The sequence below is a fragment of the Ovis aries genome, chromosome 18 (assembly GCF_016772045.2).
Source record: "Ovis aries strain OAR_USU_Benz2616 breed Rambouillet chromosome 18, ARS-UI_Ramb_v3.0, whole genome shotgun sequence".
Classification (NCBI taxonomy): Eukaryota; Metazoa; Chordata; class Mammalia; order Artiodactyla; family Bovidae; genus Ovis; species Ovis aries.
The window spans coordinates 62,840,159-62,862,695 of NC_056071.1; the positions used below are offsets into that span (position 1 = coordinate 62,840,159).

At 57.5% G+C, this 22,537-nt stretch overlaps 1 protein-coding gene across 6 annotated transcripts; it reads right to left on the bottom strand.

Annotated features, from left to right (window-relative positions):
• Positions 1-8,286: 8,286 nt before the first annotated feature.
• On the bottom strand, positions 8,287-22,099 carry SLC25A29 (solute carrier family 25 member 29). 6 transcript variants are annotated; one of them, XM_012099041.4, is made up of 5 exons: positions 21,807-22,099; positions 15,959-16,002; positions 12,972-13,041; positions 11,046-11,129; positions 8,287-10,337 (listed from the first exon to the last, which is right to left on the bottom strand). In XM_012099041.4, exons 3-5 carry the CDS (start codon positions 12,999-13,001, stop codon positions 9,603-9,605), a joined length of 849 nt encoding a protein of 282 aa, XP_011954431.2. In that variant the 5' UTR covers positions 13,002-13,041; positions 15,959-16,002; positions 21,807-22,099; the 3' UTR covers positions 8,287-9,602. The 6 variants fall into 6 exon arrangements, 5 of the variants coding, with proteins under 5 accessions (XP_011954431.2, XP_011954430.2, XP_042091427.1 ...); XM_012099040.4 differs by lacking the exon at positions 12,972-13,041; XM_042235493.1 differs by having other exon boundaries at positions 11,046-14,552.
• Between the last annotated feature and the right edge of the window lie 438 nt (positions 22,100-22,537).

Genomic DNA, 22,537 nt, shown 5'->3' on the forward strand with positions numbered 1-22,537 from the left:
ATTTCTGAAAGGAATTTCACTGGGCGTTTAAAGAAAGTTTAACGCCCGAGTTCCTCCTTGACATAGCACTCTCAATTTAAAACTGTAGTGTAGGACACGAGTGAGTGACAGCTTATAGAGGTAGTTCTCATTGGGTATAACTCAACACCCATTCTGCTTGTGGTTAGAATTTATAGTTTTGCTAAAGATGTAATTTACTGGAATTTGAAATGGTGTTCTAACAGTCGATTGTCTTGATTAATCTGATTTATAAGTAATTCTGATACATATTTTCTTACATCTGAGCTGAAATAAATGCATGTTTCTAGCATATGTAATATAAAAACTTCAGAGGGTAAGTTTACATTTAACAAGATGTTGTTTTCTATTTTTGGATTTCTTATATTATTTTCCCCCCTTTTTTGGTGGTGGGGGTTTAGGGGGAAGCATAGTATTTGTATGAAGAACTGTCGCCCCAGAGTGACCTCTATTTTCCAAGGTGACCTTGAGCTCACTGTTGGTCTCATAGGTGTTTGTGTGCTGTACCTAGATTCAAGGCCTGTGGATTTGAGGGAAATTGAGATTTTTTTTTTAAATTTGGTTATCATGTACATTCTTTTAAATGTCGATTATTTTGTTAAACTTGAGTAAAAAGAAAACCATTGGGATGCTCCGCTGGAGGTCTGCGGATATTGCGGAGTGGATGTTGCCGAGTTCTAGTTGGTTTCTCCTTAACAGAGGAGAGTCCGTCCTTCAGCAAGAGGCCTCGAGAGACCGAGGCCGTTGAAGCGCTGTCGATAGGTTTACTCCGGCCCGCTCGCCCTTAGCCAGACTTAGCTACTGTACCTTTGCCCCAGGATGTGTGTCAGCGACGCAGGAAGATCTGGCCCTCTCCGGTTTTGAGTTGGAAACCTGGTGATCCACCCCAGGACAGCTACAGGCAGAGAACGAGGATCGCTCCCTGTACCTTGTTTCCTCTTATCTCGGGGTCAGCATGCTTAGCAAGGCCACATTATTGGTCCTCAGTTCCATCTTCTTGACATCTGACCACCGCAGAAACAAGGATCCCAGAAGTCAGAGCGGTGGTGAGGGCCGAGAGGGCTCCCCGGGGCCCCCTCGGTGCCTGCAAGGCCTCTTGTCCACTGCGCGAGCCCGTCTCTGGGCGGCCTTCGCCTAGCTTCCCTGGTGCCTGTCGGACCGCAGAGCCCTTTGTCCGGCTCCCCTTGGCCTCGGTGCCCCGTTGCAGCACCTGTCGGAGCTCAGGACCACGGGGGTGCGCTCCTTTGACCCCAGGAGGTCACGGAGGAGGCTCAACCCCGGAGCTGTGCTTCCTCGCGGCCGAGGTCACGCGCTCCACGGTCTGCTCTTCCGCTTTCCAGAACGTGCCCAGGGAAACCTTCGCGCCTGCATAGAAGCATTCGACTGCATGGCTGGCTAGGTCTGCACCCTAGCTTCCCGACCTTGATGCACCTTGATTTGTTAACTGCTTGGACCATGTGGACTGTGCTTAGGTTCCTGGGTTGCCTGAAGGCCGAGTCAGTGCGGGGCCCTTAAGAGCTTAGGCAGCAGGCAGGAGGGGCGGGCCCTTCACGAGTGGGCGTGTTCCGCGGAAGGCCTAGTACCCCCCGGAGTGCGAGAGGATGTTTGATGGAGACCTGAAGGGAGGGGCGGGCAGCGTACCATGCACACACTTGATCCGCCCCTCTCCAACCAGAAGGGAATGTTGAAGTAGAACCTGGGCGTTAGGTCAGGCAGCAAGCCAAACTCTCCAGACTTGTCGCCCTGGCCCTCGTGTCTTTAGCCCGCATTCGGGGAGTCTGCAGGGAGGTGAGTGGTGGCGTCACATCCATCTAAAGCAAGATGATTGATTTCCCGCAAAATGTCAAGTTTGATCAGATTGATTGCTTTTCATTCATTAAAGACCGAAGGAGCACTGGGATGTCACAGGAAGGGGCCGGCTGCTGTGCTATATTCTGACTGCTGATCTGTCTGGGGGCTTGCTCACTGTCTGCATACAGTATGGAGGTGGAAAGGGCATCAGTACCAAACAGCTTTTTTCTATAACATCCATAACTGATATGAGGCTCTGTTATCTACAGATGGTGATGGGTCAAGCTATCTTCATAAAACAAGTCTGTTTTTATTCAGTTTCCGGTAACTTCTGTGGGCCCTGGCTCAAGGACTTGGCATTGCGTCTCATGTACATCCTTTTCTTAAATGTTGTTTGCCATTTCTGGAATTGTCCTTGGTTTTTCCTTAGCTCATAGATCATAGATGCAGAAATATTATAGTATTTAAGGCATCCGCATCAAGCATCAGATGGCTTTGCATCCAGAAAAACATTTAATGATAACTCAGTTTGAAGCACCAAGCATGTGTAACATGGCTCTATAAAATATAATAAACGCATAATGTTGTTAAGCTTTTCAATGCCTGTGGTTCTTGTTTGTTCCTGGATCTCTAAGCCGTCTGTTGCTGAGTTTCATTACACAGTACAAGTGGCTGTAAGGTCCCGTCTTAACCATTGGACCACCAGGGAAGCCCCCTCACCCACTTTTTAGAAAGCACATCCAAATGAAATTTGCATGACCTTCACTGTTAGTTCTGGAAGCTCCCTGCCAAAAAAAAACAAAAAACAAAAAAAACCCCACCTTATTCCTAACTGGGATAGACTCTAAGGCTTGGTAAACAGAGAGAGCTTGATAGGCTTTGGGGGCAGGGGAACAAAATACTCAGCCCTACCCTCGTCCAGCTAGGGTCCTGTTGACTGCTGGACTGCAGATCAGGGTTTATTGTTACCCCTTAATTCACATGACTTTGCCTCCTCTTTGGAGGGGGAGAGTCCAGGCCCGCATGAGGCGCAGAACTGCCGAGGGAAGGTCTGAGTCCAGCTGTTTGGAGGAGCAGCCATGTGAAAGTGTGTGCATCTTCAGGTTTGAGGTAGGAAAGACCTGGGGGTGCTGGGGCTTTGGAGCTGCTTCCTGTGCGTCCCTCCTTTGCTTGGGCCCATACCTCCACCCGGCTGTAATAACACTGAGGGCTGGGCTCAGGACCACACCCGGCACTGTGAACACCTTTTCAGTTAATTCCTCCAGACTGCCCTTGGAGGAATTCCGTAGATCACTCGTGCTATGGATGAGGGTCACTGGCAATGTCAGTGACTCAGGCTACCTGACTTCCACTGCACTCTACTTGCCACAGTTCATCTTCACCCACCTCTCAAAAGAATCCCTGGTCCCTGTCTGCGGTGGGACGCCACGGCCTCCTGGCTTCCAGCTCATCAGCCTCTCTGGCTCTAGAGCAGATCCTGGTCTTGGGTCTGGCTCACTGCCAGCGGTTTCAGCTCCTAGGTCTGGCCCCTGCCGCTCCCCTCTGGCCTGCTGTGGGCAACTATGCCAGTCTCCAGGGTGGGGGTTGCCACCTCACCAGAAGCTACTGGGACTCCCTGTTCCTACCCAATCCGATAAAATCCTAAGCCCCAGCCTCGACCTACTTTTCCACCCTCTCCTCCCCTCCCTCTTGGAGTTTCTCGTTTCCAAAGCTTCCCTGTCAAATTGGTAGGTTTACTCACTCAGCCACTGAACACCGTGGTGGGTCAGGTGCTGACTGCAGGGCACTAACGGGACTTGGATTACATCTGGTAGAGGAAAGGGCAGGAGAGAGAGCTGGGACGTACTGTGAAAAGAGGAAGGGGCCGGGAGGGAACGCAGCCTCAGAGCAGGCCCCCGAGGAATGGCCTGCCATCTGGTCCAACATCGCCACTTCCATCACCTCCCGCCCTGCGGTGTAGCGAGCATCCCAGGAGCTGGTGGCCAGAGCCTGTCTGCTGCAGTTCAGCTCACTGACTAACCGCACCTCCTGGCTCTGCTCTGGCAGAGCTCGGCTCTGGGCCCACATCCCACGCAGGCTTCGCTCAGTTCTACGTCTCCGCCTGGGAGCATCCCAGCCGCGGGCGGTAGGGGGTGGGGGGCACTGCCCTCGTCACTCCAGCGGGCAGGGTTGGGCTGAGTGCGTGCAGATGCGCGGCGTCGAGATGCTGGGACCCTCGAAAACCAACCGCCCCGTGGAGATGCAGGGTGGTTTCCGGGGCTCAATCACGGTGGAGCAAGTTAGGGCCCCTCCGCCTCAGGGCAGGCGCTGGCCCTCCGGGGCCGGCCTGCGGACCCCACGAAGTCCAGGGTGAGGGGTGTGGGTGCTCACCCTTTCTCCAGCGGTCCCGCCGGCGGCCGATCCCCCGGCCTGCAGGAGGACCCCTGCCTGGCGCAAGGGGAGGGCAGCCTGGTTGCACAGGCCTGGGCATTCTGCCTAACCAAGGGCACATGACCTTGGCCCTGGGAGCCTCCTTGTCCTCAGCGGAAGATGGGGGACCTCTCCGCCAGGAGGAGGGCCGGAAGTCAACCTCGGGGAATTTAGGAGGAAGAGACAGAATTTAGGAAGAAGAGACCCTTGCCAATGGGGGGCCAAAGGCGGGGCTGGGGCTGCTGGACTGTCCCCCAGGAGGACACCCCATGTAGGGCTGCCTGGGTTGGAGGGGAGCATAGGCATGCAGGAGGGGCCAAGGCCTGGGGCTGCCCCCAGATCAGGGATGGGGGACACCTGCCCATGGAGTGCAGCAGGGGGAGCAGCGGCCCCAGGAAGCCAGATCACCCTGGATGAGGTCAGGACCTGGTACTGTGAGGGTGGGAGAGGAGGAGGCTTCAGTGAGGGGGGCGGAGAAAGCCCCAGGCCAGGGGGTGGGCTGCTCATCCCTTCCCGAGCCCGCTCTGCGGCAGTCACCCGCCTCGAGTGTTTCGGCGTCTGCCCCGGGATGCTCTGTCTGTCGCCATCTGGCCTGCCTGTGCCTTGCCTGCTCCCTCCTGATGACCCCACCCCTGCCCGTGGCTGCCCCCCAGTGGCTTTGTCTTCACGGACACCTGCCCCCTCCGGGCTGTCCCCTGGGGGTCCTGCTCTGTGATGGTCACTTCCTCAGCCTGCAGGCTCCCAGCAGATCACCCATCACCACCAGCCTCTCAGCCCCATGTCTGAGCTTCATTATCTCCTGCATCATCTAGAAAAACCCAACCTGGTGTGTATATGTGTGGGGGGTGGGGGTGGGGAGAGGGTAGGTTCCAGGGTCTGAGCGAGGGTCTGCCTAGGCTCCATTCCCAACGGCCTTCAGGGCTATGCCCTGATCACGGACACTATGACCGGGGACACAGGTGGGTGTTAGGAGGTCCAGGCCTGGGCGCCCCTGCAGGGCAGAACTTGAGGCCAAGGCTGACACAGAGTGAAGCTGGCCCTGTCCCGGGCGCCTCTGTGGCTTGAACTCCACTCCAGCCACGGAACCGAGGAGTCGGCCATCAGAGGCCAGGGCACAGCCCGGGCTGCTCCTGGCTCCTGTGAAGCTCCCGCCGGTGGGTGGAGGCTGGCCCGGACAGGGGCAGGGACGCAGTAGGGGCTGTGGACCTGTAGGGCCTTGGGGCTCTGGCCCCGCACCCCCTGGTGTCCTGACTCTAGACAGGCCCCCCACATGGTGTCCTCTGTTGCAAAATGAGGGCACCAGTGCCAACTTCCAAGAGCTGTTAGGAGCATTAAAGGGGGTGTGTGTGCCAAGGGCTGACCTATTGTCCCTGCAGTCACAAGAACCCACCCATAAGGGCCGTGAGGGCCCCAGCTAGCTCTGTGTGGGACAAGGGGCTTTTGCCCATGTTGTTCAGTTGCTCAGTGGTGTCCGACTCTTTGGGACCCCATGGACTGCAGCACGCCAGGCCTCCCTGTCCATCACCAACTCTCTGAGCTTGCTCAAACTCATGTCCATTGAGTCGAGGATGCCACCCAACCATCTCATCCTCTGTCGTCCCCCTCTCCTCCTGCCCTCAATCTTTCCCAGCATCAGAGTCTTTTCAAATGAGTCAGCTCTTCACATCAGGTAGCCACAGTATTGGGAGTTTCAGCTTCAACATCAGTCCTTCCAGTGAACACCCAGGACTGATCTCCTTGCAGTCCAAAGGACTCTCAAGAGTCTTCTCCAACACCACAGTTCAAAAGCTTCAACTCTTCGGGGCTCAGCCTTCTTTATAGTCCAACTCTCACATCCACACATGACTACTGGAAAAACCATAGCTTTGACTAGACAGACCTTTGTTGTAGCTGAAGAATAAAGTAAGGAATGGTCACCGGATGAAACGCCATGCAGCTGTTAACAAAAACGTGGCCAGCTGGAACACACTGATAAGGAAAGATGTCTGTTGTGGGTTGAATTGAGTCCCCAGGAAAGACACAGTGAGCTCCTCACCCCCGGTGCCTGTGAATGTGACCTTATTTGACAATGGTCTTTGCAGGTGTTATTAGTTAGGTCATCCTGGAGTAGGTGGGTCCTTAAGCCAACGCTTGATGTCCTCCTGAAAAGAGGACAGGGAAATTCTCTGGAAGTCCACTGGTTAAGATTTCAGGCTTTCACTGCTGGGGTGCCCAGGTTCAATCCCTGTCAGGGAACTAAGATTCTGCAAGCCAGGTGGTGCAGGCAAAAAAGCAACAAAAAAGACAACAGACCCACAGGGGAAAAAGCGACTTGAGGATGGAGGCGGAGACTGCAGCAACGTACCTACAAGCCAAGGACTGCCGGCCACCAGGTGCTGGAAGAGGCCAGGAGAGATTCCCGCTCAGGCCCTCCAGAAACAACCAACACTGCTGACGCCTGAATTTCACACTTCTGGCCTCCAGAAGCTAAGAGAATAAATGCCTGTTGTTTTAGCCACGTGGTCTGTGGGCCATTGTTACGGCAGCCATGGAAACTGAAACTGCTACAATCTCCAGTCTCCAAGATAACTGCTGGCTGAAGACAGTGAAGAACGGAACCGTCAGGACCTGGGCCAGGCTTTGCCCCAGGAGAGAGGATGTTCCCGCGTGCTGGGACTTGCCTGAAATGCCCTGGGAGAGACGAACAGCCAGGGAGAGGCAGGAGCCAGGTCTTCCTCCTCACTGCAGAGCCTGGGTTCCACTTGCATTTTTTACTTTTTACCACGTTAGTAAGGAAATAAATAAAATTCAGATCAGGGAGAAAACAAAATGTCAAAAGACCGGTGTAAACCCAACACCTCTCCTAAACCCTCCTCTCGCCTGACTTGCTGTTTAATCATCGGCAGCAAGGGTGGAAAAGGCAGTGGCACCCCACTCCAGTACTGGAAAAACCCATGGAGTCTGGTAGGCTGCAGTCCATGAGGTCACTAAGAGTCGGACACGGCTGAGTGACTTCACTTTCACTTCTCACTTTCATCCATTGGAGAAGGAAATGGCAACCCACTCCAGTGTTCTTGCTTGGAGAATCCCAAAGATGGGGGAGGCTGGTGGGCTGCCGTCGACAGGGTCGCACAGAGTTGGACACGACTGAAGCGACTTAGCAGTAGCAGCAGCAGCAAGGGTGGGAGCGAGGACCCTGCCTTTAGCCTCTGCCTGGTCTCTTTCAGAGGAAAGAAAAATGAGAGGCAGCAGGACCTCACTGGGGAAGGAGCCGCTGCTGAGGACTGGGGCGTGGGGGCCCTCCTGGGTTAACCTGTCTGAGGACACCCGGCCTGGGGTCATCAGCCAGCTCCTCCCTGCCCTCCTGTCCTGGGACTGCAGACGAGCCTGATGTCACAGGCTGGTATGGGGGATTGGCGGGGTGTAAGGGCAAAGGAGCCCTGGAGCGCTCCTGGGGGTAAGCTGGGCCTCTCTCTCCAGATCGCTTCTCTCCTCTGCTGGGGGGCAGAGGTTTTTGGCTCAGCGGTTGGAAGGAGTCTCCAGGCTCAGAGCTGTGGAGACCCAGGGTGGCCCAGATTGAATCTGGGAGGCTGAGCAGAGGTGGGCGTGGGTGGACAGGAAGACACCCCTCTGGCAAGCGAGGCCTCCTTCAGGAAGCCCTCAGGGATCCTTAGGTTAGTCTAGGTCCAAGCTTAGAAGGACAAGTCCATCCTCCCCGCTGAGCTCTGCTCCACCCTTCTCTCCTCCGGATTCTGGCCCCTCAGCTAGGGTACCTGGAGCCCTCCCACCTCAGTCCTTCCAGAGAGCTCAAGGCACACAGCTCCTGCCCTGCCTCCCCTCCCTGGGTCACAACAGACACGGAGACGCACTCACTGCCTGGCTGAGGCTGCACCCAGCCCCTCACGCCTTCACTCAGTCCACCCCTCACGCCTCCGTTAGCCCCATTTTGTAGATGAGGAAACTGAGGGTCTGGAGGTGCCCTGTCGCTGGCCCAGGTCAGGCCAACCACCAAACTGGCCTCTCTGACTCCAGTGAGGGGGTGGGGGTGAACCCCCTTCTTCTGTGATACACAAATGAAACCTCACTCTCTTAAAAAAACAAAGAGCACTTTATTCCCTCAGAGGTTTCTGTACAACCATGATGCCACGTGGGGGTGGGGTAGGGGTGGAGGGATTGAGGGGAGGGTCATCCTGGCTTCCTTGAGCACAGCCCACCTCCCGGGAGTAGGGCCAGTCACCTCCAGTCACTGTGGAGGCCACAGTCACCTCCAGCTTGTGCAAAAGTATTCGCTTCCCTGTCTGGTCTCACGGCCGAGATGTGCCAGCTGTACCCAGGCTGCCAGAGCTCACACCATTGGCTGGTTTCTAGTGACAGCCCCGGTCATGTGGGTGCAGATGTCCTTTGGCCTGGAGGGGCCCAAACTGGTCAGACTTGTGCCCACTTACAGGCCCTGCCTGGACTCACAGGAACACAGCATTGAGACTGACTGCCTGGGAAAGACACCATTTCCCAGGGCTCAGGGATCCCACAGGTTCTCCCTACCGACCCCTCTGCAAACCTCGGGGAACCCTGACTGTTGGCAGTGGGCCTCAGCCGCAGACCTCAGCTGCGTCATGACGTCACAGATGGGCAGCCTGAGGCCCAGAGAGTGGAAAGACTCCCCCTTGCCATGGCTCTGTTTAACTGTGGAGATCTCCCCTTCCACTGACCTGTGCCTGCTCCCCCACCCCAGCTCCTAAGCTAATGTGGAACTTCCAGAAGGTTCCATGGCTTTTTAGTAGTCCCCAGGTTATCCTCCAGTGGGAGTGGCAGGAGTAGCGGTATTACCAGTCTTGCAGCTCGGAGAAGCTGGGGTGTGCTGGCAGAGGGTTCGGTTCTGGGACCCCAGAAGGCCCCCGAGTTGCCCCTCCGTCCCTAACGCAGACCGGACAGTGGCCTAGAAGTATCCCTGGAGCTCTGCCAGGTGGAGGAGTTCGGAGTTAAGAGTCCCTGGCAAGCCCATTGGTGGGTCTTCAGAGACCGCCCCCCGCTTCGCCCCGCCCCCCCAGGTGTGGACAGGATCCCAGGGAAGGGTTGGAGTGTTGGCTGGGCTTCTGGAAGAGTCCAGAAGCCAGTAACAGTGCCAGGCTGGGTGCCCCACAGGTAGCATCTCTGAGCTTCCCGACAGTACAACACAGGGAACAGGGTCCCCATTTTGCAGTGGAGAAAAACCAAGGAGGTCAAATACTGTAGCCAAGGCCCACCCAGCTGAGGAGTGAAATTCAACCCAGGTCTGACTGAGCCCACAGTCCATGGGGTCTTGGGTGTCTGGGGCAGGGCGGTCGGCAGGGGACCCATTTACAGTTCTGGAAGAGCCTGGGCTGCGTTTTGGAAAAACCGCCCCGGGGGAGGTGGGGCGGGGGGCATCACAGGCTGGAGGGCTGGGCCAGGGTGGCGGACCCAGCATCGCCCTCGAGCCGGGCCTCCTCGCCGCGTGCGTAGCTGAGCACCACGGTGACGGTGGCGAAGGTGGCCGCGTTGACGGGGAAGGCGCGCAGCAGCGTGGAGGCCAGCCCCCGCGTGAACACGCGCCAGCCCTCGTCGCGGTAGCTCTGCTGCACGCAGTCGACGATGCCCCGGTAGCGCGGCGCGCCCTGCAGCCCGTCGGCCTGCAGCCGCGACTTGATCACATCCACGGGGTAGGTGGAGAGCCAGGACGCGATGCCTGACGTGCCACCCGCCAGCAGCAGCTTGGGCACCAGCAGGCGGTCGCCCGGCTCACAGCCCAGTGCGCGTGTCAGTACGTCGTAGGTGAGGAAGTAGACGCCGAAGCTGGGGGTCTCGCGCAGCAGCGTGGACGCCATGCCCCGGTTGACGCCGCGCAGGCCCTCCTGCCGGTAGATCTGCGCCAGGCAGTCCAGGGGCCCGCGGTAGGTGCGTGCCGGGCCCGCCTCCTGCAGCTGTAGCCGCGTCTTGGCCAGCTCCATGGGGCAGCAGATGACGCACTGGATGGCCCCGGCCGCCGCGCCCGCCAGGAACTGGTTCAGCGGCGAGTCCCGGCCCAGCGCCCGCAGGGTGTTGCCCTGCATGCCGAACACCAGCGCGTTGATGAAGGTCAGCCCCAGGAGCGGCGACCCCAGGCCTCGGTACAGGCCCAGCACCTGCGGGGCGCACAGAGAGGCGTCAGGTGCGCTCCCGCTTGGAGTCTATAGAGCTGCCCAAGCCCACCTCCCTGGGGGACCCTCCATGCAGGTGGTGGCTGCCCGGGCCCACCTCAGCTGCTCATGAGAACCAAGCAGAATTTGATCAGAACCCAGGTTCTCAATCTGAGAGGCCCGGGCACTCCCGCCCTCCTGTTCCCAAAGTCTGGATGTGCCCCGGAGTTGCCCACCGCTGCTTCTCCCGGCTCTGTGCTCCAGGGAGCACAGCATCGCAGAGCCGGTGTGCCCTGCTCCACCTCCTGTGGTCCAGTGAAAGAAAGTGAAAGTGGCTCAGGCGTGTCCCACTCTTTTCCACCCCATGGACTGCAGTCCATGGAATTCTCCAGGCTGGAATACTGGAGTGGGTAGCTGTTCCCTTTTCCAGGGGATCTTCCCAACCCAGGGGTCAAACCCAGGTCTCCCGCATTGCAGGTGGATTCTTTACCAGCTGAGTCACCAGGGAAGCCCAAGAATCCTGGAGTGGGTAGCCTTTCCCTTCTCCAGCGGATCTTCCTGACCCAGGGGTCGAACTGGGGTTTCCAGCATTGCAGGCGGATTCTTTACCAACTGAGCTGTCAGGGAAGCCCCCTGTGGTCCAGGCCCACAGCAAGGAAGAGGCAATGCTGAGGCCGGCTCCCCACCCCACCTCCACGGGCCCCAGGCACTCACGCTCTCCTGCTTGATGATGGCCTGGAAGCAGTGCAAGGTCCCTCGGTACTGGGGCTTATCCACACTCTGGACCTGAAGCCGCACCTGGAAGGAGGGCCCAGTGTAAGTAAGATGGCCGCGTGGAGTCAGAGTGCCCAGCTCTCTGCTGCCGGCACGCAGAACCCCCGGGGAGACTCTCGCCAGGGGGGCTGAGGCTGGACCCATGAGGCAGGGAGCCAGGGGGCTTTCTGTGGCTTTTGGAATCCCAGGGAGGGAGGCTGGGTGTCTGTGCTGTTTTTAGGGAGGGCTGTCCGTGGACAAATAGTCACGGAGACAGCCAGCTGCAGAGGGGTGGGGGTCCTTAAGACCCCTGTTCACTATCTCCGCACGAGGTACTGACAGTGGGGCCTAAGGCATCTCCTGAGACCTCCCACTGTCCCGGAAGCAAGTCCTGGCTGATGCCCACGGGGTGTCCAGGCTTAACACCTCACCACACTCTCCGCGTCGGGGCTGGGAATGCCCACTGGGTGCTATCAGTGAGGAGCCTTGGGCCTTGTGGGCCTTCCCCTTGGTTTCTGCCGGTGGCCCCTGGGGAGGGCAGTGGTCATGAGTTAGCAAAGCAGTGACTGGAGAGCCGCTGGCCGCCTCCTTGGGACCACGTCAGCAGCTCGGGGGCCCTCGGACTCCAGCAGCCCAGAACCTCACTGTGAAAGCACTCTTTGTCCACAAAGAGCTTATCTCAGTCCTTGATAATCATACCCCAGGGTCAGAGCGGGAGCATCTTCCTGTGTCTGGGGGAGGTGGGTGAGCTAGGTTCAGCCCTGGGCTCAGCTCTGACTCAGACATGATGGGGTGTGAGCGCCCCTCTGTGCAGGGCAGTGGAGAGGGGCTCTGTTGTGATCACTGGCCAAAGTGGGGTTGGGGTCACTCCTGTTTCAAAGATGGGAAGGCTGAGGCTCAGAGAGATTCTGCAACTCGGTCAAGGCTGTCCTCTCCAGGGACATGAGTGGCTGTGTTGGTCAGGGCCAGGGTGGGGTTGAGGGTGCTGGCTAATGCACTTACAGAAAAAAAAAATGTAAGCAAAAAAGAAACCTCACGTCGACACGGGGACCTCAACGCTGGCGGCCACCACTCTGAGAGGCTGCTGCCCACCCCAGCACCCCTCCCCACCCTGGCTGCCAGCTCGGAGGAGAAAAGCAGAGCCACTCAAGAACACCGAGGGCATCATAACACCATGAGCTCTGCCTCGGCTTGCTTCTGTGATGGGAGGTTTCCCACTTCCCCTTCGACATCCGGGGGTCTCTGGAGGACTGACTTTTCCTCCTGTGGCCCCTGACACCGGCATCAAGGAGGCCGTGTCAGCAGAGATGATGTGAAATGGAGCTGGGCCCTGCCCTCTGTGGGTCAGACTTTCAGACACCCCAGTGACATCTTATCAGGCTGGACTTGTTTTCACGCCTAGGCTCGGGCCAACTCGGGTCCCACAAGAGGCTGCAGGGGATCTCCCCTTTGTGTCTGACCCCTGGGGGCTGGGATGGGCACCCGCCATCTGGGATTCTGGGGTAAAATGTGGCCCGAGTCTTACAGAATCTAGAGTTGAGGTTTTTAACACTTGGGGGTAGCAGGATCTCATTGGAGGATTGACGGACCCACCCCTGGAAAAGTTGGTCATTTACACACCAACCCCAGGAAGCTCCTAGCTTCCCCCCACCAGAGCTGGGAGATCCCACATAAAGAACCCCTGATCGAGACGGGGCTACTTTTTCTCAACCAGCCCCCAGGCCCCCACCCCGGGACCTGTGCTTGGACCCAGGTTCATTTCATACCCTCCCTGCCCGGGCCAGTCTCGGGGGGCAGTCTGGTGGGTGGGATGGTGGGGCGGGGCCAGGCCAGGGGCCTGGTTTGGACAGAGAAGAGAAGTGTTGGGTTCACCTGGTCTGTACTTACTAGGCTCTCCGGGATGAGGCTTACGCTCATCTACAACAAAGTTACATTTTGCTATGGACGGAGACAGCCCCTAGCTCAGAAAGTAAAGGCAGTTAAAGCAACACAAAATTTCAACATCACATCCAGGCCCGGGACCCCCGAGGCCAGCCCCCGGCCGCCCTGCCCCCGCCCCCGCCCGGGGCGGCTGCTCCCTGGTGAGAGAGGGCTCAGACGCCGCGCCCCTAGGGACCGCCACGTCCAGTGTCGTCCACGGGCCAGAAGACGACCTGCCCAGAGAAACGCGTGTGGAGGCGCTGTGTCCGAGGGCAGTGGCTGCGGTTCTGGGCGCCACGGAGGTGTGCCACGCTTTGGACTCAAATTTCAGTTCCAAGGACCTGGGGGGACACACTGCCAAGGTCGCAGTCACGAGATGGTGTGGATGGAGCTGCAATGTGGGCATCCCCTCACGCGTTCGGAAGCCCAGGTCCAAGTTCATGAGGTTTATAAGGAGGGAAAACTGGACCGTGGATGAGAGTTAGGGTGCTGGCCGCCTGGAAGAGGGGAGGCCGGAGGTGTTAGGAGAGGAAGGGGGTTCCCGTGGGGGGCGCCTCGTTTCTCCTCCCAGGCGTGTGCTTCAGCGGCAGGACCACTTGCAAGACTGGCAGGTAAATCCCACTTTTGCTAAAAACCAGGAATATACATGGGCCTGTGCGCATGTCTGTTTTCTGGTAGAAATCATTAACAAGGGTCGGGGGGAAGGTTACATAAAGGACTGGTTTTGTTTTTGTTTTGTTTGTTTATGTGTGTCTGTTATGGTGAACATTCTTTCATACTCTACATTACTTTCGTAATAGAAAGCCAACCAAAAAAAGTGTGTATGTATGTGTTTTAACTAAAACACATTAAAAAAAAAACACAGCGTTTTCCAGTTTTCTTTGACTGAGAATGCTTATTATTATTTTTCAATATTTATTTATTTGGCTGTGCCAGGTCTTAGTTGTGGCATGTGGGATCTAGTTCCCTGACCAGGGATCAAACCCAGGCCCCTTGCGTTAGACGCTTAGCCTCTGTACCACCGGGGAAGTCCCAAGAATGCTTAACTTTTATAATGCAGAACAGCCAGGAAAAAGAAAATGAGCTGAGCATCTCTACCTCCAATCAGAACAAGGTCACAGTGTCTGAGTGCATGGGGGGCTGTGGACAAGAAGGGTCACAAGGGAGCTTGAGTGACAGTGGGGACTTGCTAGGGGTGGTTTTTTTTCCCCCTTCGGAATAAAAGGCTGGGCTTTTTAAAGATAGGTTTGCGCAGAGGTGAGGCTGGTGGGCCGCAGTGGCAAAAACAAAAACAGTTACAAATGGATTTCCTCAAAGACCACCTCCAGGGTCCAGGTAAGGTGGGGCAGGGCAGGAATCCGGCGGTGGAGAGGTTCCTGAGCTCAGGCTACTCCTGGGGCGCTGGCCATGGCTCAGGAGCTCAGAGGGAGCTGGAGGCACCAGAACAAAGTGGTCCCCAGCCTGGAGGGACTGACCTGGGGCGGGACAGGAGGGGCGGCGCTCCAAGAAGCCCTGGCCGAGTCCAGGCTCAGAGAGGCCTCTGCAGAGCTGGGCAGAGGAAGTCAATCAGAGACACTTCTGGGCTAGATGCAGCTTTGAGAGGCACGCACAGCACAGGACCACGGCACCGTGGGGACAGGCTCCCCCAGCCCTGGAGGGACTCAGGGGCCACTGCGTGGCAAGAAAGCCTGGCCTTGCCTTCTGGGATAGAAGGAATCCCATGCCCTTCGGAACTAACAATTCAATCCAGCACAAACCATACTGCTGAGTGCCAGGCCCAAAGGCCTCGGGAAATCTCGCCAGTCCCTGACTGTGCAGGTCAGGGGGTAAAGTGACCGGCAGGTGGGCTGCCAGGGAGCCTGGAGCTAGCTGCGCACGGCCCAGAGAGAGACCTCTTTTTGTTTGCTTTTGGAGTGGCTTGGGGGATCTCAGTTCCCCAGTCAGGGATGGGGCCCCGGCCCACAGCAGTGAAAGCGCAGAGTCCTAACCACTGGGCAACCAAGGAGTGCCCGGGACAGAACTTTCTAAGGTCAGGGCACAGTGCTCAGGGTAGGGCCCTCACCCCTGTGCTGGAGGAAACGCAGCCCTACTTCACAGGACCTGTTCTCGGCCCAGGGACACCTGGGTTCCTGAAAAAGGAGGAGACGGCGGTCTCTCAAACCTGCCTACAGGTGACATCCTTGTCTTTGCTCCACCTTCGCCCCTGAAGGAAGAGGAGCCAAGTTCAGGGTTTAGCGGGCTACAGGGTCTGGCCTAGGGCCCACTGCTTGCAGTTCACCGGGCTCTAGGGAAGCCCGCAAGGAAGGGGCACGACTTGGCTAGTTTAAGGATAAAACCCCCAACAACAGAGGGCAGATCTTATTTGGGAGTTTCTAACTGGGAATGCGGACTCTCTTGGTTTCCACTGAGACATCAGGGAACCCGGGACCGACACTGTGAGGAGGAATGGGCTCGCGGAGCGGGGAGCGGGGCGCCTCCCTGGAGCTGCACTCTGCAGCCTCCCAGGAAATGCCTGGGCAACATGTCAGCCATGAGGCCCACCACTCTGGGGGGATCACAGTCACGGGAAAGGCTGATGTGTGATTTCTCTGTAATTCTCTCTCAATCCTTGCCTGCAGGAAGCAGTCTGGAAGCGTTCTGGGTGAGGACAGGGTGGATGCCCCTGTTCTGGGCGGTCCCTCCATCAAGCGTCAGGATGGACCTCCAAGTTCAGTCCCAGCTGGGAGACGGAGGAACAGACCCGGAGGAAAGGCCGGGCCGGCCGGCTGGACAGGCCGCTGCTCACCTGGGCATCAGGGAGAAGCCTGATTCTACCTTCTGACCTGTGGGAGGACCTTGAAGGGCTCCTGAGATGGTCACCAGAAAGGGGTATGCCGCCACCCCAACCCTGCAAGCTTCCCTCCAATGTCTGCACCTCCACCACGGCCTGAGGATAAAATGGCGATGAGACTCACCTTGACCGTGTCAAACGGGTGTCCCACCAGCACGCCTGCCACACCTGGGGGGAGAAAGGACAGCCTGTGACCCAGACGCCCCAGAGACCGCCAGGTGGGGCATGGGTCCAGCAAGGATGTGCCTGCCACATCCCGGGAGCCCCTTGATCCTTGGGGTGGGGTGAAGAGAGGGTGGCCATCCCAAGGCCAAGACAGGATCTGTCAGACTCAAAGCTGGTGACTCTCTCCACCCGGCTGCCCATTGCCGGGAACAGAAGGTGCCCCTTGGTGCAGCAGCAACATGGTGGACCTAGAGAGGGTCATACTGAGTGAAGTAAGACAGAGAAGGAAAAATACTGTATGACTTCCCCTATGTGTGGAATCTCAAAGGAAATGATACAAATAAACTTCCTTACAAAACAGACTCACAGACTTAGAGAATGCACTTAGGGTTGCTGGAGGAAAGGGTGAGCAGAAGGGATGGTTAGGGAGTTTGGGGTGGATGTGTACACACACTGCTGTATTTAAATGGATAACCAACAAGGACTGCCCGTGGAGCACAGGGACCTTTGCTCAATGTTATAGGGCAGCGTGGATGGGAGTGGGGTTTGGGGGAGAATGGGTACCTGGATATGTATGGCTGAGTCCCTTCACTGTCCATGTGATACTCTCACAACACTGTTAATCAGCTATACTCCAACATAAAATAAAAAGTTAAAAAAAAGAGAGAAGGTGCCCCCTGGGAGGCTGTCGATGCCATTTCTCAATTTTCCCTTCACTCCAAATGCCTGGCGTGGTCGGGCGCTCCAGGGGTTCTGGACTTGGGGTCAGCCCCTTACCCAGCTTTGGATCTTCCCTCTGCCATTTACCAGCTGGCTGAGCTCACAAAAGACAGCGTCTGAGCCTTACTCTCCGCACTTGTACAGGACTGAGAGTTAAACTTCCCCAGGGCTGCCCCCGGTCCCACAGTGCTGACCCGGACATGAGGCATCGCAGCTGCTGGCTGACCGCTCCCCTGCCCTGCACGGGAGCCACGTTGTGCCCAGGATGGCAGCCCATGACTCTGTTTGCTTGCTTATGTATCAGTCTAGGACCTGTAAAGATTCGCCCTCCCAAAAACGGACAAGCTCCCCCCTCCGCCACCCCGAATGGCTTACGAGCACCTGTCAGAGTCCTGTGTGCTGTGTGGGCTACAAACATCCCCGTGAATCACAGTCTTGTTAGACCACTTCACGGAAGGACAGTGAGGCTGAGAGGTCAGGGAACTGCCCCACTGACTCCCACGCTGTCCTCCCTGGAACTGCACATGTGTACGTCTGCCAGCGCTGCTTCTGTTGCTAAGTTGTTGTTCAGTCGCCCAGTCGTGTCTGACTCTTTGTGACCCCATGGACTGCAGCATGCCAGGCTTCCCTGTCCCTCACCATCTCCCGAAGTTTGCCTGAGTTAATGTCCATTGCATTGGTGATTCATTACTGTGTTTATTGCTATATTTCAATGTATAATATAGCAATTCAACAGGCTAATATTCATTGAGTCACAGTCATGTTTCTACCTGCTGGTTACTATTCTTAGCTTTGTATGTGTACCAACTCTCCCTCTTATGTATATAAAGGACCATTAGCCCATTTTACAGATGAGGAAACTGAGGCACAGAAAAGTGATATATGTCCACCCCACACAGTAAGTGGTGGAGCCGAGATCTGGACCCAAACTTTCTGGGCCTGGAGCCTTCCTTCTTAACCGCTCATCTCCTGCTCCCCATCAGAGCTGGCTATCCCGTTAGTGGATGTCCACAAGTACATAGGAGCTATTATGCCCCTTCACATATTGTATTTTCAATCCTTATATAATGTCGTCTTCACCTTGTTTAATGCTTCAGACCTTAAAAGTGAAAGTCACTCAATCGTGTCCGACTCTTTATGACCTCGTGGACTATACAGTCCATGGAATTGTCCAGGCCAGAATACTAGAGTGGGTAGTCTTTCCCTTCTCCAGGGGATCTTCCCAACCCAGGGATCAAACCCAGGTCTCCCACATTGTGGCGGAGTCTTTACCAACTGAGCCACAAGGGAAGCCCTCAGACCTTAAAGTCCACCTTATTTGATACTAGCTTTGCCAATCCTGCTTTACTTTTGGCCACGAGTATCCGGTATAGTTTGGTGACGTTCCTAATTTTCGACTCCGTCTTACCACTTTTAGACGTTCCGTAAACAAACTAGAGCTGGGTTTTGGTTTCTACTCTGGTCTGAAGCAGCTTGAGGTTTTGAGAAGACAAGAGACCTGACACCGTTCTGTCCTATTTTATGGGTACGACCCCTTTGCTCTGCACATTTTTGTGGGTTTAGGCAAACTACTATTTATCTCCTTTCTGCTTGTTCACTTGTAAGTTTAAGAGTGACCTCTCCTTTGGAACACTCATAACCTACATGTGAAAGCGAAAGTTGCTCAATCGTGTCCAACTCTCTGTGACGGCATGGACTATACAGTTCATGGAATTTTCCAGGCTAGAATACTAGAGTGGGTAGCCTTTCCCGTCTCCAGGGGATCTTCCCAAACCAGGAATTGAACCAGGGTCTCCTGTATTGCAGGCAGATTCTTTACCGACTGAGCTATCAGGGAACCCACATGTAGAAACAGGGTTAAGAACTATCAGCGCCCCACCACAAGGTGAGAGTAGGAGGCCTTCTCTGCCCCCTACTGCCCCACCTTACCCCCAAGCACATTCCCACCCTGTCCATCTTCCACTGACCTTCACCTCCAAAACCTAACAGGGCTATTCCATCTTGGGGTCTCTACACTCATCGCTGGAGCCTCTCTTGATTATGACCCTCAGATGTAACACATCTGAACTCCCGCTCATCTGCAAAACCTGTTTCTTTAATGCCATCAGGGAAGACAGTCCTGAGCTCTTGCGAGGACAGAGCCCAGGTCATTACCTCTGGACACGGCCATGAATCTTGTGGTTTCCAGCACCCCAGATGAGAAATCCCCAGGCAGCCTGTCTGTTCACCTTTGTCAATAATTTATTCTATCAGAGAGCTGCTGAGATTTTAATCTGTAGATTTGGGGAATATCACCAGGAGATACCAAGTGTGTGTCTTTTTTTCTTTAAAGAACTCTACCTGGTACGCCCTCAGCCCTTTCACTCAGCAGACTCCTGATCAGAGAAAATTTCCACTATTATTTATTCATCATACTCATCGCCTCCAGACCTCTTCCTCCTTCTGGAACCCCTGACTTTCGCAGGTGGGTGAAAAGATACCACAAGCCTGTCTTTTTTTTCCCTCAGCTCTCCCACCTTTGTGTTTCTGGTCTTCAAGACACACTTTGTTTTGATCGTTTGAGACCCACCCCCGTTTTCATTTCACGTTTTAAATTTTCTGAATTTGAAATTCTAGTTCTTGGGGGAGTGGAAGTGGGTACTGGGACCCTTCTAACCCAGTCCCCTGCAAGGCCTCAGGGCTGCTGTCAATCAAGACCCCACCGTGCCTCCCAGAGGGCGAGGTTGGACACGTGGTTCACACGCAGCCAATCAGAAGGGCTCTATCCTCCTTCCTCCCGGGACGCTGAATTAAGAGCCACTCCCAGGGACAGAAACAGCCTGCACCTGCCCCGAGCTTCCAGCCGGTGAGGAGCTCAACCCCAAGGAAACCAGGCAACCTCTGGGGCCCACGCTCAGGGTGCCACCCGGACGTGGTTCCTGGACGGCCCCTCTGCCCTGAAAGCTTAGCCTGGGACACAGTCAGGTCACTGTCCCTAGCGCCTTGAGGCTGGGGGAAGGGACAAGCCTGGCGGCCCCCTTGCACTTTTCAGGGCCTAGGTTTCTCCTGGGTCAAGTAACACCAGGAGAGAGGGTCCCTTCTACCCTCGCCCATCTCCGTGCACACCACGGGGGAAGCACAGACACCTCTAGCCCCAGGCGTCCACCTGGACCCAGGTAGAACCACAGGTCTGGCGGCCGTGGAGTACCCTCTGCTCCCCAACCCAGGACCCGGCTAGGATCTCTCCCAGGTGGGCGTGGTGAGGATGGGCAGGGGCCCTGGTGAGCAACAGCCCAGGGTGACTTGACCGTGTGTGTCTGGAGGGATGGGTCTGACTTTACCAAGAGTGTTCCCGCCCCAAACCCCGCGGCTCCCAGTACACCTGTGTGAATACAGAAGGGATCCTGCTTTTCTGGGGTAAGAACCCACACTCCTCAAGAAGCTGAGAAGGGGCCTTGGCCCTGGGACTGAGCACCCACTGGGGGTGGGGAAGAGAAGGGTCTGCCCACCCCCGACCCCCGAGGAGCCCACTGCCTGGTGGCAGGACACAAGGGGAGGTCCCTGGAGGTGGGGGGAGGGAATAGCAGAGAGGGGAATGGACAGGGCGAAACTGACAGCTTGGTCCACGGAGGTCGGCCCCTCCTGTCTCCTCTGGCACGTGGGCTTGGAAGAAACGTGAGGAAAGCTCTGGGGCCTGGAGGCCTGATTGGGTAACCGTCTGGGTCACTTCCCAGCACACTCCTTTCTGCATCAGCCTCCTCCTCTCAGGAAGCTAGCACCACAGGGGTTTATGTGCCTAAGGCTGCTCTCCACACTCCTCTTCCTCCAGGGAGCCGCTGGCAGGCAGATAGCTGAGAGCTTTATTAGAGTCACCGAGGGGTAGGTGACCTGCTGGAGGAGACAAGCGCCCAGTGTCAGCCTGGGCAGGGCCTGGGGATACTCAGCCAGTCCTCTGGCACTTCTGTCAGCTTGCTGAGTCCCTGACAGCTAAACCTGGCTCCCAGCGAATACCTGTTGAATAAATTAACTCTCCAAGAAAAAACAGAGACACTAAAGGCCAAAGAGGGAAGTGCCAGTGCCCGATGCCCACAGGCAGGCCACAGCCAGCCCAGACAGAACGCGGACTCAAGGTCCGCAGCGGGGGACACAGGGCTTCAGCGCTGCAGGGCAGCCCGGCCTCAGGGAAGGTGCCCCACATCGGGCACATGCACGCGTGAGCCCAAGACCTAGATCCTGCAACGATTCGGGCCTACTCTGCCCGCTCCCAGGGGCTTTCCTGGTGGCGCTGCTGGTAAACAATCCGCCTGCAATGTGGGAGACCTGGGTTCGATCCCTGGGTTGGGAAGATCCCCTGGAGAAGGGAAAAGCTACCCACTCCAGTGTTCTGGTCTGGAGAATCCCATGGACTGTATAGGTCATGGGGTTGCCAAGAGTCGGACACGACTGAGCGACTTTCACTTTCACGGCTCCCCGCCCCCACCCCGCCTCAGTCTGTTCCCCAGAAAAACCGCGCAGGAAGGGGGCGGGGCGCCAAGGCGTGACTAGGCGCTTGGGGTCAGGCCCACGCCTTTTAGGCCATCTCACTAGGGGGTCGTCCGGTGGCTCCCGGCCCCACCCCACCCACAAGGATGCGGGAGACGGGGTGGAGCCAGTTTCAAACTTCTTGGCCCCGGGGAGGGGACCCTGCTCCGGGTCGGCGCAGGCTGGGGAACGGCGTGAGGGAGATGGGCTCGGAGCCTCGCCGTCCGCTGGCCTCGGCGAGGAGGGTGGTGGGGCATCCTTCTGGCGGTCCCCTGGCAGCCACGGTAATATCCCCGAGCCCCAGATTGCTCGTCCGAACGTGCTGCGAAAGACTTAAAAGACAGTTGCCTTGGTGGACAGCGCCCTAGGGGCCCTCCGGGCCTGATGTCAATTCACGCCCACAAGAATCCCGTGAAACAGGAGCACAGCTAACCCATCTTACAGAGGAGGAAATCTCAGCCACAGGGCAAGCCACAGGGCCGAGAGGTCGCAGGTGAGCCGGCCTCCCAGGCCGGACGCCTCGTCCCCGGGCACCGGGCGTCCCCGGCCCCCGCGCGCGCCCGGGCAGGACCCGCCCAATTCCTTACCCCCAGCGCATCCAGCCAGAAAGTCGAGCGCCATTGCCGGGTCTCCGGTGAAGCCGCCTTCCTCCGGGTCCCCCTTCGCTGGCCCCTCGCCGGGCTGGTCGCCGTCGGGGGCCCTCCCTGCTTTGCTGGGCTGGGACTTGGCCTGTCCGCTGCCTTCTGGCACGGAGCCCCGCGCAGGCTGGGGTCTGGCGGCAGCGGCGGCGGCGGCTCAGCGCGCGACTCCTTGCCGGGCGCTTGTCCCTCGTTGGCCGGCTCGCCGGCCTTTGCGATCCGTGCGCCGCCCGTGGTCCCTCACCTCGGGGCGCGCGTCCCGCCCCTCGGGCCGGCCGGCCTGGGCTCGGGCGGGGCGCAGAGCTCAGCCAATGGGCGAGCGAGGAGCGGACAACGCCCCGGGCTCCGCGCGCCACCGCGGCGCTTCATTGGCCGGGCGAACCTGGGCGGACCTAGGGTGCGGGCGGGGTGGGGCGGGGCCACGTAGCCGGCCGGCGGCGGGGGGAGGCGCGGAGGCGCTGCAGACAAAGAATGCGCTTCGTGCGCCCGCCCGCGCCGCCCCGGGCGGAGAGGAAGCCGGGCGTGTGCCGCCGCGGCGGGACGGTGGGACCGGTGCGTGCGGGGAGCTCCGGGCCGGCGCGGCCTGGGAACTTCCCGGCGTGCGTGACGCGGATCAGCGGGGCGGCGGGTGGCGTGCCCTCGCTCTGGACCGGAAGCCTGGGATCCTTGGGGCCTGGGTT